Raw genomic sequence first — 15,820 nt, 5'->3', positions numbered from 1 at the left:
TTCCTTATTAAATTACTTTTTATTATCTGCATAGAAGATTAAAATGGAAAATAAAAATTCATCTCTGGAACCCATTGGCCTAGCATTAAAAAAGAAGGAGCAGAAAAGTGGATTCATTATTTGTAAGAAGGTCACTTTGCTTAGAGGGTGCTGGAATGTGTTTTCCCAGAGGATTCAGCAGCTGTTTGGCACGTGGCAATTCAGGGGTAGCCTGTAAAGTGCAGAAGGCACAAGAACTCTGCTACAAAGTGCATTAATTTAAAAACAAAACAGAAAACCCCCCCACCCTTTCTTATCGCTGTTAGAATCAAAATGTTCGCTAACGTTTCGTCTCCCTAAGAGTCCAAGTCCGACAAGTCTTACGCGTATCAAATGCTTGCTGGGCCCGAAGCAGCCAGGTATTTTGTCTGAAGAGGCCGGAGAGTGACGGAAGGGAAAGGATTGTGGCTCCAAGTGGCGGCAGCAGATTGGCACAAGGAAGCCACTGCCTTCTTTCCACCTTTCTCTGTCGGAAATGTGATCCACAGCTGATGTCGCCAGAGCTCAGGTGATCCCTGATGGGTTGGACCTTCAGGGGAAAGGAGTTGTGCGACTAGCCAGGGCCTTCCTTTGCTCCTCTGTCCTTTCCCAGCTGTCCTCTGGCCTGCCCCCTAAGGGCTGTGGTCTGCCCCCTCTTCAGGGAGAGGTCATTTGCAAAGGGACGCCTGCAGCTTCTGATGGTATTCCTCCCGGCGGACGCAGCGAGGACAGAAACTGGCATTTGCCTGGCAGCTGCTGTGGAAGACAGTCTTGCACACCTTGCACCTGTTGGGAAAAGAGGAGGTTAATCGCTGAAGCAATTCATGCAACCTGGAAGGGAGGGGAAAGAAGTACAGACAGCCCATTAAAGCGGGGGCGGGGTAGAGAACTCCCCCTGTCAAGAGCCGCATTCCCTCAAGCGGAATCTGTTGGGGGCCACATCCCACAGATGTGGGCAGGGCTGAAGTCAGTGGTGGGATCAGTCATTCTCCCACCCTCACCTTCTGACACCCAATTTTTCTTCTCTTCTCTCTTTCTTCCTCCACATCTAGCAAGCTGCCAAGGGAGGCACAGGTCTACAGAGCTCTGAACCGATTGCTTGCAGGGTTTTTTTTTACAAAATTATGCTTAGTTAAACATGTTAAATTAACTTAATCGGAAAGCTTGCAATTACCAGATAGGCGTAGGATTTAAATATGCAATGTGATGAATTAATATGTTTAAAGTTGAATGGTTAAGAAAGAAAGATGCTAAGCGATTAAGTTAAATTTTTAAGAGTTTAGGTTTTGGAAAACCGTTAAAATGATATACAGTGAAATTCAACCAGGGGGATACGAGGAAGTCACTTAACAATGTTATGAAGATCGGTTTATTTACCATGTATACGTATGTATGTCTGTCTGTCTGTTTTTTTTAAAAAAAATATCTGGAAAATTAATTTGAAAATTTGAAAAAAACAAAAACAAAATTATGCTTAGGACTGCCAGCTACCACCCTCTCCATCCCCTGTCTCGCCACCCCTTTTCAAGTCACCATGCTGGGCTTGTTTAAAAACCTCTCTGTGAATTGTGCGATCTGTTAAGTTCGGAACAAACTTCCACGCTCCAAGTCACTGCGCTTGGCTTTTGGAAGAACCATCCCCCCTGTTTGCAGCCAGCACGCAGCACAGCCCTCGGACTTATTTTTCTCTTTTCCTCTGCTCAAAAGCAGACTGGTAACTTTGTGCCCCTGCGGCTGAACGGCTACGCAAGAGGAAGTGACCCCAGGCTGCCACCTGTGCAGGACAGCGATTCAGGAAGCGCCTGCTCCTCCTCGGAGCTATTGTCAGGAGAGCTCCAGGCACATCCTGCCTCCCCGGGTAAATAGCCTGATTCGGGCGACAGGAAACTGCATCAGCTCAGCAAGCAGGCACTCTTCCTGCCTCAGCACAAAGCCAGTGAGCAGAGGGCGGCAATCTTCTGTGAACCAGGCCTGCCGACGGCTCTCTTGTCTGCGCTGCTACGATGCTGCAGCCTTGTGAGATTGAGCTGGGGTGCGGGTAAAAGGAAGTCGGGTATTCAAAAGCTACCTTAAAGGAGGAACTGGGGCCTGAATTCCTGTTCAGCACTCTGACCGTCCCCGCAGAACAGAGAAGAGGAAGACGTTCTCTTCCAGAAGTTGTTGGTCCACTGGTGGTGAAGGCTGAAGGGAACTGCAGGGCCAACATCATCCTGATGGCTTGTTGTTGTTTAGTCGTTTAGTTGGGTCCGACTCTTCGTGACCCCATGGACCAGGCACTCCTGTCTTCCACTGCCTCCCGCAGTTTGGTCAAACTCATGCTGGTAGCTTCGAGAACACTGTCCAACCATCTTGTCCTCTGTTGTCCCCTTCTCCTTGTGCCCTCCATCTTTCCCAACATCAGGGTCTTTTCCAGGGAGTCTTCTCTTCTCATGAGGTGGCCAAGGTATTGGAGCCTCAGCTTCAGGATCTGTCCTTCCAGTGAGCACTCAGGGCTGATTTCCTTCAGAATGGAGAGGTTTGATCTTCTTGCAGTCCATGGGACTCTCAAGAGTCTCCTCCAGCACCATAATTCAAAAGCATTAATTCTTTGGCGATCAGCCTTCTTTATGGTCCAGCTCTCACTTCCATACATCACTACTGGGAAAACCATAGCTTTAACTATACGGACCTTTGTTGGCAAGGTGATGTCTCTGCTTTTTAAGATGCTGTCTAGGTTTGTCATTGCTTTTCTCCCAAGAAGCAGGCGTCTTATCCTGAAGGCTATAGGTTGCTAAAAAATGGTGGACTGAAGCATTATCCCCCCCCCCACTGATTTTCAAAAACGCTGCCCTCTTACAATACAGTGGACGCTCAGGTTGCGAACTTGATCTGTGCGGGATGTACGTTTGCAACCCGCATCGGTGCATTTGCACACGCGCGGGTTGCAATTCGGCGGTACTGCACATGTGCGACCGCCAAAACCCAGAAGTAACCCGCTCCGGTACTTCCGGGTTTCGGCTGTCCGTAACCCGAAAAACGCAAGCTGAAGCGTCTGTAACCAGAGGTATGACTGTAATAGGATTGGAAGGGATGTAATGGAACAGCATTGTGCCTGAAGACAATATACCTAAAGCATCCCCAATAAATGCCTTGCCAAGCCTTATTCCTCAGCTGCACCTTGAGCTCCAGGGCATTACAGGGTGTGTTTTTTTGTAATTTTATTTATTTATTTACTGATTTTATACACCGCCCTATACCCAGGGGTCTCAGGATGGTTCACAGAATAAAATCAAGATATAAAACCACAAAATACATGACAAAAATAAAAACAACCCAATAGCCCCCCCCCCCCCCAAAAACACATGTTAATCATGTGTTTATATCTTTTTGGTGTATTTTTAATTTTGCATTATGTATGCTTTTATAATTGTAAGTCACTTTGGGGCATTTTTGTTGTAATAAATAAATAAATGTAAATAAATAAATAAATAAATAAATAATAAAGATAAAGGTAAAGGGACCCCTGATCATTAGGTCCAGTCGTGGCTGACTCTGGGGTTGTGGTGCTCATTGGCCGAGGGAGCCGGCGTTCAGCTTCCGGGTCATGTGGCCAGCATGACTAAGCCGCTTCTGGCGAACCAGAGCTTCTGGCGAAACGCCGTTTACCTTCCCGCCGGAGCGGTACATATTTATCTACTTGCACTTTATGCTTTCGAACTGCTAGGTTGGCAGGAGCTGGGACCGAGCAATGGGAGCTCACCCTGTTGTGGGGATTCGAACCGCCAACCTTCTGATCAGCAAGTCCTAGGGTCTGTGGTTTAACCCACAGCGCCACCCTTGTCCCAACAACAACAACAACAACAACAACAACAACACATATTTATAAAGAAATACTTATTTGTCACCTCTCCCCCTCCATTGCAAAAGAGTGTGGCGCAACAGTTAGAGTGTTGGACTATGGCCTGGGAGACCAGGGTTTGAATCCCCATTCAGCCATGAAGGTCCCTGGGTGACCTTGGGCCAGCCACCGTCTCTCAGCCTAACCAACCTCACAGGATTGTTGTGAGGGTGAAGTGGAGAGGAGGAGAACCTTGGAAGATAAAGCTCCTTGAGCTCCTTGGAAGATAAAGGTGGTACAGACACATAACAAATAAATGAATAAAAATGAACACAGCTGCGAAAAACGAATCGCTTCTTTGAAAACTTGACACCAAAGCCAAGTTGGGGAAGAGAGGAAGAACGCTCACCTGGTCGTCGTCTCAAATTCAAAGGGGAAGATGATGTCGTTCCTGTTGCAGATCTCACAGATGAAGCCCCTCTGGGTGCACAGGTCGCAATTGTAGACGTGATGGGAGGCAAACTGAATTAGAGACTGGAGGAATGTCTCAAACACGCCGTCCGCTATCTAGGAACAGAGGGGGGCTATTAATAATAATAATAATAATAAAATTATTTATATCCCGCCCTCCCCAGCCGAAGCCGGGCTCAGAGCAGCTAACAGCAATAAAAGTAAAACAGCATTCTAAAATTAATATCCTAAAATACCGTATTTTTTGCTCTATAAGACTCACTTTTCCCCTCCTAAAAAGTAAGGGGAAATGTGTGTGCGTCTTATGGAGCGAATGCAGGCTGCGCAGCTATCCCAGAAGCCAGGAACAGCAAGAGGGATTGCTGCTTTCAATGCGCAGCGATCCCTCTTGCTGTTCTGGCTTCTGAGATTCAGAATATTTTTTTTCTTGTTTTCCTCCTCCAAAAACTAGGTGCGTCTTGTGGTCTGGTGTGTCTTATAGAGCGAAAAATACGGTAATTCGAAATCAAATGGCAACCACTGGGCCACAGTTCTACAAGAAGGGGGTCAGACTGTGCCTTGGCCAAAGGCCTGGTGGAACAGCTCTGTCTTGCAGGCCCTGCGGAAAGATGTAAAGTCCCGCAGGGCCCTAGTCTCTTGTGACAGAGCGTTCCACCAGATCGGGGCCACAGCCGAAAAAGCCCTGGCTCTGGTTGAGGGCAGCCTAACCTCCCTGTGGCCTGGGACCTCCAAGATGTTTTTATTTGAAGACCGTAAGGTCCTCCGTGGGACATATCAGGAGAGGCGGTCCCGTAGGTATTGGCAGGTGGGGAAGGGTGGTGGTAAAAGGGAAACTTTTATCTATGAGGCAGCTGTGAATAGAGGCCAGGTGACTGACTCACACCTGAAGTTCTGACACAGATAACAAAGCATCTGCAACATGCAGGACAAAAGGGAAATTTGGCACATATTGGGGAGAGCACCAATGAGGTTCCATGCGAGCCCTTAAGACCCCAAAGCTGTTTTCGAAGCTCTCTCAAGCAGTGGCGTAGCGTGGGTTGTCAGCACCCGGGGCAAGGCAAGTAATTTGCGCCCCCTAACCCGTGGATTTGCGCCCCCTAACCTGTGGATTTGCCCTAACCCCAGATGTTGTGCCCGGTGCGGCCGGCCCCCCCTGCACCCCCCACGCTACGCCACTGCTCTCAAGGCAAAGGAATAAAAGCTTGCTTCGGAGCATGGTCAGACCAGTTTCTCTATTTTGGTTCAGCACACTGCATTCTAACGTGTTTAGGTTAAGGGGCGCCAGCCTTGGGCTGGGTCGTGGGGGAATCATGGATAGAGTGGGGTACGTTTTCCCGAGGCAAACCCTCGTTTCAGAAGCTTCCTCTTTCCAGATCTCCTACCTGCCTCAGGTCAGCCACGCTGTATTTATGGGGACATTCCAGGAGGTAGTGCCGGTGATTGAGCCTTCGGAAAGGATACAAAAGAGGAGGAACAGTTTGTTAAGAGCTTTTCCCATCTGCTGCCAAGAGCTGTATAGAAGCTATATAATCCCTATACTCCTACTTGGCTTGCAAGGACAGGGCGATAGGGAAGGCCACACACTTTCTTGCATGTCTACGGTCAACCTCCTTCGGCTGTTTCCCCCGATCTCATTTCTCTGCATCTCCTGCTTCTACATTTGCCACAGATATAAAAAACGCTTTGAAAATGCTTTTTTAAAAAAGTTGTATAGTATATATGGAATTTGCCATTAGCTCATCAGTGCCATCTAGTGTCAGATTTGTATAATGCACCTAAAACATTGTAAAAAAGGAAAGAAAAGGTAAAGGACCCCTGGACGGTTAAGTACAGTCAAAGGATACTCTGGGGTTGCAGCGCTCATCTCACTTTTGAGGCCAAGGGCGCCAGCGTTTGTTCACAGACAGCTTTCTGGGTCATGTGGCCAGCATGACTAAACCGCTTCTGGCGCAATGGAACACCATGATGGAAACCAAAGCACACAGAGATGCTGTTTACCTTCCTGCCACCTATTTATCTACTTGCGCTGGTGTGCTTTTGAACTGCTAGGTTGGCAGGAGCTGGGACAGAGCAATAGGAGCTCACCCTGTCACAGGGATTAGAACCGCCGACCTTCTGATCCTCAAACCCAAGAGGCTCAGTGGTTTAGACCACAGCGCCAACTGCGCCCCCTGTTGTTGTTTAGTCATGTCCGACTCTTCGTGACCCCATGGACCAGAGCACGCCAGGCACTCCTGTCTTCCACTGCCTCCCACAGTTTGTTCACACTCATGCTGGCAGCTTCGAGAACACTATCCAACCATCTCGTCCTCTGTCATCCCCTTCTCCTTGTGCCCTCAATATTTCCCAACATCAGGGTCTTTTCCAGGGAGTCTTCTCATGAGGTGGCCAAAGTATTGGAGCTTCAGGATCTGTCCTTCCAGTGAGCACTGAGGGCTGATTTCCTTAAGAATGGATAGGTTGGATCTTCTTGCAGTCCATGGGACTCTCAAGAGTCTCCCCCAGCACCATAATTCAAAAGCACCAATTTTTCAGCGATCAGCCTTCTTTATGGCCTGCATCCCCTAGCTGAGTCCAAAGTTTCTAAGCCTCATGGGTTGAAGGACAGATTTTGTATAAGGTACAGCAATCCCTAAATCATATGCCAAGATGCACTGGTGTGCTGTGAGAAGGGCTGAGCCATTCCTTGGAAAACTATACCACTATGTTGGATGAATCCCACCATTCTGTCCCTGTTGGGAGTAGGGCACATCCACTGATCCTGCTGCACGGACCCTCTTCTCTCTTTGCCAGTGCAGAGGCAGTGAAATCTCTTTTAGGGATTGCTTTGATGCAGCCTGTGCCTTAGCGGACAGACTTGGGGGAATCCCCATAGCATCACCATTGCCCAGAAAGAAGAGACCCACGACTGGGGAAGGTGAGGCATCAGGAAGCACTGGCAAGGAAGAGGTCTGCCCTGGGTTTTGGAGCCAGTCAATAATATACATTTGTTCAGCGGAAAACTGAAGCATGCCTCTAATGCTAATCTGGATGCAAAAACTGTGCAGGTATCAACAGTTTGGGGAAGAACAGTATTGACAGTACGGAATATAGCCTTTTTTTTCTTGGTGAGGATACAAAGCTCAAAAGCAGTATGCTTATGTCATTCAACAGACATTTAAGCACATTCCAATTAGTCCCCCCCCCCCCAAAGCATTTCTTAATTTGATGATGGAACAGTGCCCTGAATAAGTAACTTGCAAGCAGCAAATATTTGCAAGCGGCCTCAAGTACACTCCTAAGAATCTTGTTCAACTGAGGACCAACTCAGGAAAAGAGGCTCTGCCCAAAATCTCATTCTTTCTTTGAAATCGTCACCTGGAGGGTTTATGGAGGGAGCGTTCCTTTTTTGAAATGTACATAAAAAATGAAGCCAAGATCTTCAAGGATCTGCATGACATTTTCCATACATGTTAGCTGTCTGCCCTTATCCAGTTAGGAACATGGACAACAGAGAGTGGGTCAAAGGCCAAAATCTGTTTATGTATGCTACGGCCGCTGCAAGAACCCTCCTGGCCCAAAGATGGAAAACACAAGACATACCAACCATCCAGGAGTGGCAGGTGAAGTTGACAGAATATGCAGAACTTGCCAAATTGTCAGGGAGGATCCGGGAACAGGAAGATCAAAGATACCAAAATAATTGGAGTAAATTTATTGAATATTTAAAGGAGAATTGTAAAGACACTAGCAGGATTGACATAATACCTTCAATGTATAATAGTACTATTGTGAGAATGATGTGCGCGATAGAAAGGGGTTAAATATACCAATTGCAGGGAGGGAGGGGGGTCGCGACTCGGCAGAGTCAAAGGGAATGTATGGCATTAATATGGTTTGTTGGAAAAGAATATGTAAGGAAAACAATAAAAATTTACGGGGGGGGGGGGGGAGAAGGCTTGGGACCTGGAAGAAAGGGGGGGAGGAGAAGGTGGACCCCCTGTATAGTGAAGCCTCACCTCTTGCTCATCTCTTTCAGGGCTCCACTGCGACAAAGGACCAGGTAGTCACCAAGGAGTTTCAGCTGCTCCCGGCTCTTGTAGATGTGGCTCATGTGGTCCACATGGTCATAGAGGGTCTCATTCACTAGCTTCAAGTTGATCAAGGGCTGGCTATGAATTTGGGACAGGAACTTCAGAGCCTGGCGGCAGACCTAAGAGATGAAAACACCTGTAAGTGTCCTACGTTGGCAACTAGAGAAGCCAGCCAGAGGGGCTGGGTATAATTTCAGGCCAGCACCCTGGATATTTCCCATTATCAGTTCCCTTTATCTTCCTCTCAGCCTTGACAAACCCAGATTTTTTGCAAGTAAAGGTAAAGGAGCCCCTGACCATTAGGTCCAGTCGTGGACGACTCTGGGGTTGCAGTGCTCATCTGGCTTTATTGGTTGAGGGAGCCGGCGTACAGCTTCCGGGTCATGTGGCCAGCATGACTAAGCCGCTTCTGGCGAACCAGAGCAGCGCACGGAAATGCCATTTACCTTCCCGCCAGAGCGGTACCTATTTATCTACTTGCACTTTGACGTGCTTTCGAACTGCTAGGTTGGCAGGAGCTGGGACCGAGCAACGGGAGCTCACCCCGTCGCAGGGATTCGAACCGCCGACCTTCTGATTGGCAAGTCCTAGGCTCTGTAGCTTAACCCACAGCGCCACCTGCGTCCCTCAGAATCAGGACAAATAAGAAACTGTTATAAGAATTTTAAGGTCTCAAATACAGAATATTCATAAATGCACACATATCTGAATGTATGAACCATGTGTCTGAAATAGTACGGAAGAGCAATCCTGAAGCCAATTTTGACTCTCCCAATTATTTCAAATATTCCTCTGCAGTAAGGGAGGCAAATGGGGAAAGCCTTCCCATTGCCTTTTTGCTTGCAAATCCTGTCCAAAGGGAGTCTTTGTGAATGAATAGCGTGAGCCTGTGACCTGGATTCAGGAACTAAAATATTAACCATCACAAAAGAATGGCCAGGCTGCCCAGGTAATGCAATCAGTGACCATTATCAGGTATCCTGGCAGACAGGATTTCTGCTGTAGACCGCCTCCTTCTGTGATGTATGTGTGATATTTTAGGGGGGTGGTTGTGGGCTACAGGGTGGGCAGTTTCAAAAGTCTATATAAGGGCTTGCGCACCGTTTTTCAGGGTTCTCCTCCCTCCTGCGTGTGGTGAGTGGGAACCCTGTTGCAACAGCTCCTTGAATAAAAATCAGGTTTACTAGTAGCTTTGCTTCTCAATATACTCTGGTTGGCCTCTGTTATTTTCTCCTACCAATAGGGAACCTATTTAAGGACTCTATACGGGCTCCGGAATACCCCATAAGGGAAAGGGAGCAGTTTTTATTAAAACAAAACGAACAATGCACAAGCCACATCGGGAGTCAATCGGACCATTGTACACCCCACCCCTCACTGGGGATGTTGCCACCCCAGGCCTGTGCCCCCTATCCTCAAGTCGCCCAGACTTACCGGACGCCTGGTGAGATCCCAGTTGTGAATCAGCCGCGAAGGAATCACGGACTCTTCATCCCAGTGGCAGCTGTCGCAATAGTAGAGGCCTGTGAATGCGCAGAGCTTGGGCTTCACGAAGGAAAAGCCAATCTGCCTGGAGCAGCCTGGAAAGAAAAGCAGGAATGGTAATGGCTGCCGGCCACAACAGCTACGTTATATCTCCCCTGTCAGAGTGTCAGGCACTGGACTGAAAGGGGCGAGTTGGAGGAGGAATGGTGGAGGTCGCCCCCCACCCCTTCTCCTGAAGCTTCCAGAGGAGAGGAAGCCAGTACAGTGGTACCTCGGGTTATGTACTTAATTCCTTTTGGAGGTCCGTACTTAACCTGAAACTGTTCTTAACCTGAAGCACCACTTTAGCTAATGGGCTCTCCTGCTGCGGCCGTGCCGCCGGAGCCCGATTTCTGTTCTTATCCTGAAGCAAAGTTCTTAACCTGAAACACTATTTCTGGCTTAGTGGAGTGTGTAACCTGAAGCGTATGTAACCCGAGGTTCCACTGTACAGTGGACACTCGGGCTGCGAAAGTGATCCATGCGGGATGCACGTTTGCAACCCGCAGCATTCACAATCCGCAGTGGCGCGTCTGCGCACACGCGGGTTGCAATTCGGTGCTTCTGTGCATGCGCAAAGCGCGATTTAGCACTTCTGCGCATGTACAACCGCTGAAACCCGGAAGTAACCTGTTCTGGTACTTCCAGGTTTCGGCGGTCCATAACCCGAAAAAACGCAACCTGAAGAGTCTGTAACCTGAGGTATGACTGTACAGTGGTACTTTGGGTTAAGTACTTAATTTGTCCCAGAAGTCCATTCTTAACCTGAAACTGTTCTTAACCTGAGGTACCACTTTAGCTAATGGGGCCTCCTGCGCCGCCGGAGCACGATTTCTGTTCTTATCCTGAAGCAAAGTTCTTAACCTGAAGCAGTATTTCTGGGTTAGCGGAGTCTGTAACCTGAAGCGTATGTAACCCGAGGTACCACTGTATTGAATTACAGCAGTGGTTTGAGGAAGGTCACAGCTCGGAGACAGGTGAACAGAAGAGTTGGGAGGTGTTGGGAGAAGGGAGGGGGGAGACAGAGCCAGGGGAGACAGAGACAGAGCAGAACAGCTGACACGTCGTCACTGGATATTATTTCTGACCCCCCTTCTCCCAGATCTCAACATTCATTGAGGGTGCAAGAGTAAAGGACTCGGAGACAATTAGTCCCTGGCGGCCACCGTAAGGGAAAGTGCTGTTGGTAGGAAGGGAGGCGGGAGGAGCTCAGTTGGAGCAACGCCGTTAAGGGAGGCAGATTGCATTCCTTGTCTCTTGGTGTGATGACTGAATAAACTCATTAGTAAGAACTCTTTATTTTTCTCTGCTCCTGGCGGCCACCGGGGAGGGAGAGAATTCCCTGGAGCCTGAAACAGAGGCAGGATGTCTCAGAATACCAGTTGCTCGGAATCGCTAGAATCGGAGAGCGCCGTTGCACTTGGATCCTGATGGGCACCTGGTTGGCCACTGAGGCAACAGATTGCTGGATATAATGAGCCTTCGGCTTGATCTAGCAGGGCTCTTCTTATGCTAAGGGTTCCTAAGGATGCTACCCCTTCATGGATCACTGCCTTGCCATGGCGAAGGGGCCTGAATAACTCAGAGAAACTATGAGCTATGCCATGCAGGGCCACCCAAGATGGACAGGTCCTAGTGGAGAGTTTTGACCAAATGTGATCCACCTGGAGCAGGAACCGGCAAGCCACTCCAGTATCCCTGCCAAGAAAACTCCATGGACAAAGCCTGGCGTGCTCTGGTCCATGGGGTCACAAAGAGTCGGACACAACTAAAGGACTAAACAGCAACAAGGATGCTACAAACTGGCCCTTGGCAATTTTGAGAGTCTTCTGTACAGTGGTACCTCGGGTTACATACGCTTCAGGTTACAGACTCCACTAACGCAGAAATAGTACCTCGGGTTAAGAACTTTGCTTCAGGATGAGAACAGAAATCGTGCTGTGGCGGTGCGGCAGCAGCAGGAGGCCCCATTAGCTAAAGTGGTGCTTCAGGTTAAGAACAGTTTCAGGTTAAGAACGGACCTCCGGAACGAATTAAGTACTGTATTTTTCGCTCTATAAGATGCACTAGACCACAAGACGCACCTAGTTTTTGGTGGAGGAAAACAAGAAAAAAAATATTCTGAATCTCAGAAGCCAGAACAGCAAGAGGGATCACTGTGCAATAAAAGCAGCAATCCCTCTTGCTGTTCTGGCTTCTGGGATAGCTGCGCAGCCTGCATTCACTCCATAAGACGCACACACATTTCCCCTTACTTTTTAGGAGGGAAAAAGTGAGTCTTATAGAGCAAAAAATACAGTACCTAACCCGAGGTACCACTGTATCTGATTCCCCACCCCGAGCTCTGCATTGCAGCCACCTTGCCGCTCCCCAACCTACCCGCACAGATGAAGCTCTGGCAGTCCAGGCCTTTCTCTGTGGGGATGGCAACCAGGTACTTCAGGAGGAAGCCATTCCCTTTGGTGGTGCTTTTCAAAACGGCCTGCGAGTTCCCGTCCAGGTTGCCCCCCAGGCTCAAGGCTTCCTCCGCCGTCTCCAGGTACGACATCAGCATCCGGCGGACCAAGTCCCTCCAGTCGGCTGCCTCCTCCGCATTCTCGGCTCTCAGCTTCAGCACCGCTTTCGACGTGATGACCTTGAAGAAGGCCGGGCCCCCCAGGCTCACGTCAGGCAGGATGTCCTGTATGGTCTCGATCCCGTAGCTGTTGCTCAGCGTTTTCTCCCCGTTCCGGGCTCTGAAGCACTTCAGGGCTTCTAAGGACAAGGAGAACACAAAAGGGGACCACGTCTTTTCAGTTTCCAGGTACAAAACAGACTCCTTGACCGCATCCAGCTCGGGGTCCAAACCGCACGTCCAGTCCAGCCCGTTGCTGCCTGTCCCGTTGTATTGCAAGAGGGCCGAAAGCTCGCCAGGCGGACCAGCGGCAGAGTTCGCATCCGGGTCCTCCGCTGCTTCGGTGCCCTCCAGGGTCTCCCAGCCTTCGTCCGGCTGAGGCCTACATTTCTGAAGTGCCTCGTGCAGCCGGTCCAGCCAATCCTCCGCCTCGTCCCGAGAGGCGGCCCGGAGGCACAGCCGTTTGCCCGAGAAGGACAGGTCAAAGCGGCCGTCGCTGTGAGCTGCCCCCAGGCAATCGCACCGCAGCAGGGAACAGGTCTCCACGCACACCCGCTCCTCGCTGTCCACAAAGAGGCGCAGCTCCAGCGGCGAAAGCTCGCAGAAGAACTCCTTCCAGATACCCATGCCTCCTCGCCGCTCTAGGGTCCCCAGCTTCAGCAGGCCACGGAAAGGGTTCGAAAGGCCTGGAGGTGGAGGATAAAAAGATGAAGGGTATTACAGACCCAGCCAAAGTGATTCAGAAGTCATAAATAACGATGCTGCTGACCACCGTTTTGTCTTGTCTTTCGTCATATGAATTCTAAGGTGACATAAACGCAATCAGCGCTCATAAGCGCACAAGGTAAACACACATACGTTAAGTACATAAACCACATGTCTGAAATAGTACAGGGGAGCAATCCCGTGGCCATCTTGACTCTCTTAATGACTCCAAATATTTTCCTCTGCAATAGAAGGAAGTACCTAGACAGCATCTTAAAAAGCAGAGACATCCCCTTGCCAACAAAGGTCCGTATAGTGAAAGCAATGGTTTCCCCAGTAGTGATGTATGGAAGTGAGAGCTGGACCATAAAGAAGGCTGATCGCCGAAGAATTGATGTTTTTGAATTATGGTGCTGGAGGAGACTCTTGAGAGTCCCACGGACTGCAAGAAGATCAAACCTATCCATTCTGAAGGAAATCAGCCCTGAGTGCTCACTGGAAGGACAGATCGTGAAGCTGAGGCTCCAATACTTTGGCCACCTCATGAGAAGAGAAGACTTTCCCTGGTGTTGGGAAAGATGGAGGGCACAAGGCGAAGGGGACAACAGAGGACAAGATGGTTGGACAGTGTTCTCGCAGCTACCAGCATGAGTTTGACCAAACTGCGGGAGGCAGTGGAAGACAGGAGTGCCTGGCGTGCTCTGGTCCACGGGGTCACGAAGAGTCGGACACGACTAAACGACTAAAAACAACAAATCAGTCCTGCACTGCAGGGGGTTGGAATAGATGACCCTTGGGGTCCCTTCCAGCTTGACGATTCTATGATCTTGGAAATAGTTCTTTTCAGTTGCAAAATCCTTCAAACCCTGTAAACAGACTTATCACATGAATAAGGGAAGTCTGGGACAATGGATTTAAGAACTAAGGTATTTACCATTTTGAAAGAATGGCCCAGACTGGCCAGGATAAGGCAATCAGTGACCATTATCTGATATCTTGACAGACAAGCCACACTCTCAAATTTCTGTTGTAATGTAGACTGTCTCTTAGTGGTATGATGCTTGGAGGTGGTCTTTGGCTAAGGGGGTCTGGCAAATTCTAAAGTCTTTAAAAGTTGTTACGCACTTTTATTCTAGCCCCCCCCCCTCCTTACAAGGGTGGGCACTCTGTTGCAACTGGAAAAAATATAAAGATTTGCCTTGCTTCGACTGGTTCCTGCCTCCATACGTTCTTCTCTGATTTAGGGGGACACTAAGTCTCTTGCTGGGGAGTTGGGCTGCTAAAGCCAACCCCAAATTTATCTTCTATCACTTTCTCCTCCCCGCCCCATCATTCGCCCCATGGGAGAAAGACCGTTACCCATTTGCCTCCGGTGAACGACACTAAAGCCCTTCAATTCCGCCTCGGGGGACAGTTTGGGCTTCCTGGCCTTGGCTGAGGTCACGTGAAGCTTGTCTTGGTCCAGAGCGCCGCTTGGTATCGATGGCTGGCTATCGGCAGGACGCTCTGGCGAGGGACTGAGTGAACGGGAGAGACTTTTTGCTGTTCCCTCAGGAGGAGGAGAGGGAAGGTAAATGTCATCCTCGGTGATCCAGTTTGTTTCCTGTCGGGGAACAAAAAGAGCTGAATTCAGCTGGGCTATTCAACAGGGAAATTAACAAGTAGCAAATAACGTTTTTACCGCGCTAAGGGCTTTATAGAAGTGGCGCAGTTCCTGCCCAAGCCCTGCAGTAGGGCTGGAAGGCCTGTGCCCCTTGGCGTAATTTCAAGTAGCAGAGTGTGGGGAGTCCAAGGGAAAACCAGGATGAAAAACCAAAAGAAATGGAGAAATTGAAGGAGGGAAAATAAGTCTCCTATGAGCAATTAGTTCAGTTCCCCGAAGAGACTGGTCCAGCTTCCTTCCAACATCCTGCTTGGACACAGAGGAAAAGGAAGGGAAGGGGTTTCCAAAAGAGAAAGAAAAATGGGGTGTTTTCTCCCACTTCTGGCTTTGACCCCAACCATCACCTGCACGAGCCTCCCTCAATGGATTTAGAACAGGGTCAGTATTTGGAGTGGGTAGGTTTATCAGTGGCTAAGACTAAATGGAGCCCCCTTGATCCAAGTCAATATACACCCCAATGACCATACGGTGGGAGACATTGTATAGAGGTGGTTGTTATCCTGAGGGTGGCCTGTTTTAAATTAAGGTGGTCGAAACCGTTAATTTTAAACCATCAAGAAAAGACACCAATGATAAAACTTGATCTAAATAAAGCTCACATATTTTTTGAGCAAGCATGCATTCTAAATGATTGCTCTAGTGATACGTATATATTGGTTTGTAACTAAATAGACACTTAAAGGTATAGGGACCCCTGACCGCTAGGTCCAGCCGCAGACGACTCTGGGGTTGCGCGCTCATCTCACTCTATAGGCCAAGGGAGCCGACGTTTGTTCACAGCTAGCTTCCGGGTCATGTGGCCAGCATGACTAAGCTGCTTCTGGCAAACCAGAGCAGCGCACAGAAACGCCGTTTACCTTCCCGCTGGAGTGATACCTATTTATCTACTTGCACATGATGTGCTTTCGAACTGCTAGGTGGGCAGGAGCTGGGAC

General features: G+C 49.1%; 1 protein-coding gene across 3 annotated transcripts in view; it reads right to left on the bottom strand.

Moving 5' to 3' along the window:
- PLEKHM1 (pleckstrin homology and RUN domain containing M1) overlaps nucleotides 1-15,820 on the bottom strand; it is a 45,628-nt gene continuing 29,808 nt past the window's right edge. For all 3 annotated transcript variants that reach the window (XM_028702678.2, XM_077917482.1, XM_077917483.1), the window contains 7 exons: nucleotides 14,582-14,825; nucleotides 12,283-13,203; nucleotides 9,814-9,959; nucleotides 8,305-8,498; nucleotides 5,689-5,752; nucleotides 4,245-4,402; nucleotides 1-804 (listed from right to left, as the gene is read on the bottom strand). In XM_028702678.2, coding sequence (XP_028558511.2) covers nucleotides 687-804; nucleotides 4,245-4,402; nucleotides 5,689-5,752; nucleotides 8,305-8,498; nucleotides 9,814-9,959; nucleotides 12,283-13,203; nucleotides 14,582-14,825 — 1,845 coding nt within the window. In that variant the 3' untranslated portion in view covers nucleotides 1-686. The remainder of the gene's footprint in view (nucleotides 805-4,244; nucleotides 4,403-5,688; nucleotides 5,753-8,304; nucleotides 8,499-9,813; nucleotides 9,960-12,282; nucleotides 13,204-14,581; nucleotides 14,826-15,820) is intronic.

The sequence above is a fragment of the Podarcis muralis genome, chromosome 13 (genome assembly GCF_964188315.1).
Source record: "Podarcis muralis chromosome 13, rPodMur119.hap1.1, whole genome shotgun sequence".
NCBI classification, from domain to species: Eukaryota; Metazoa; Chordata; class Lepidosauria; order Squamata; family Lacertidae; genus Podarcis; species Podarcis muralis.
The sequence above is the reverse complement of the archived record's forward strand: the minus strand, read 5'-3'. Positions and strand labels throughout refer to the sequence as shown.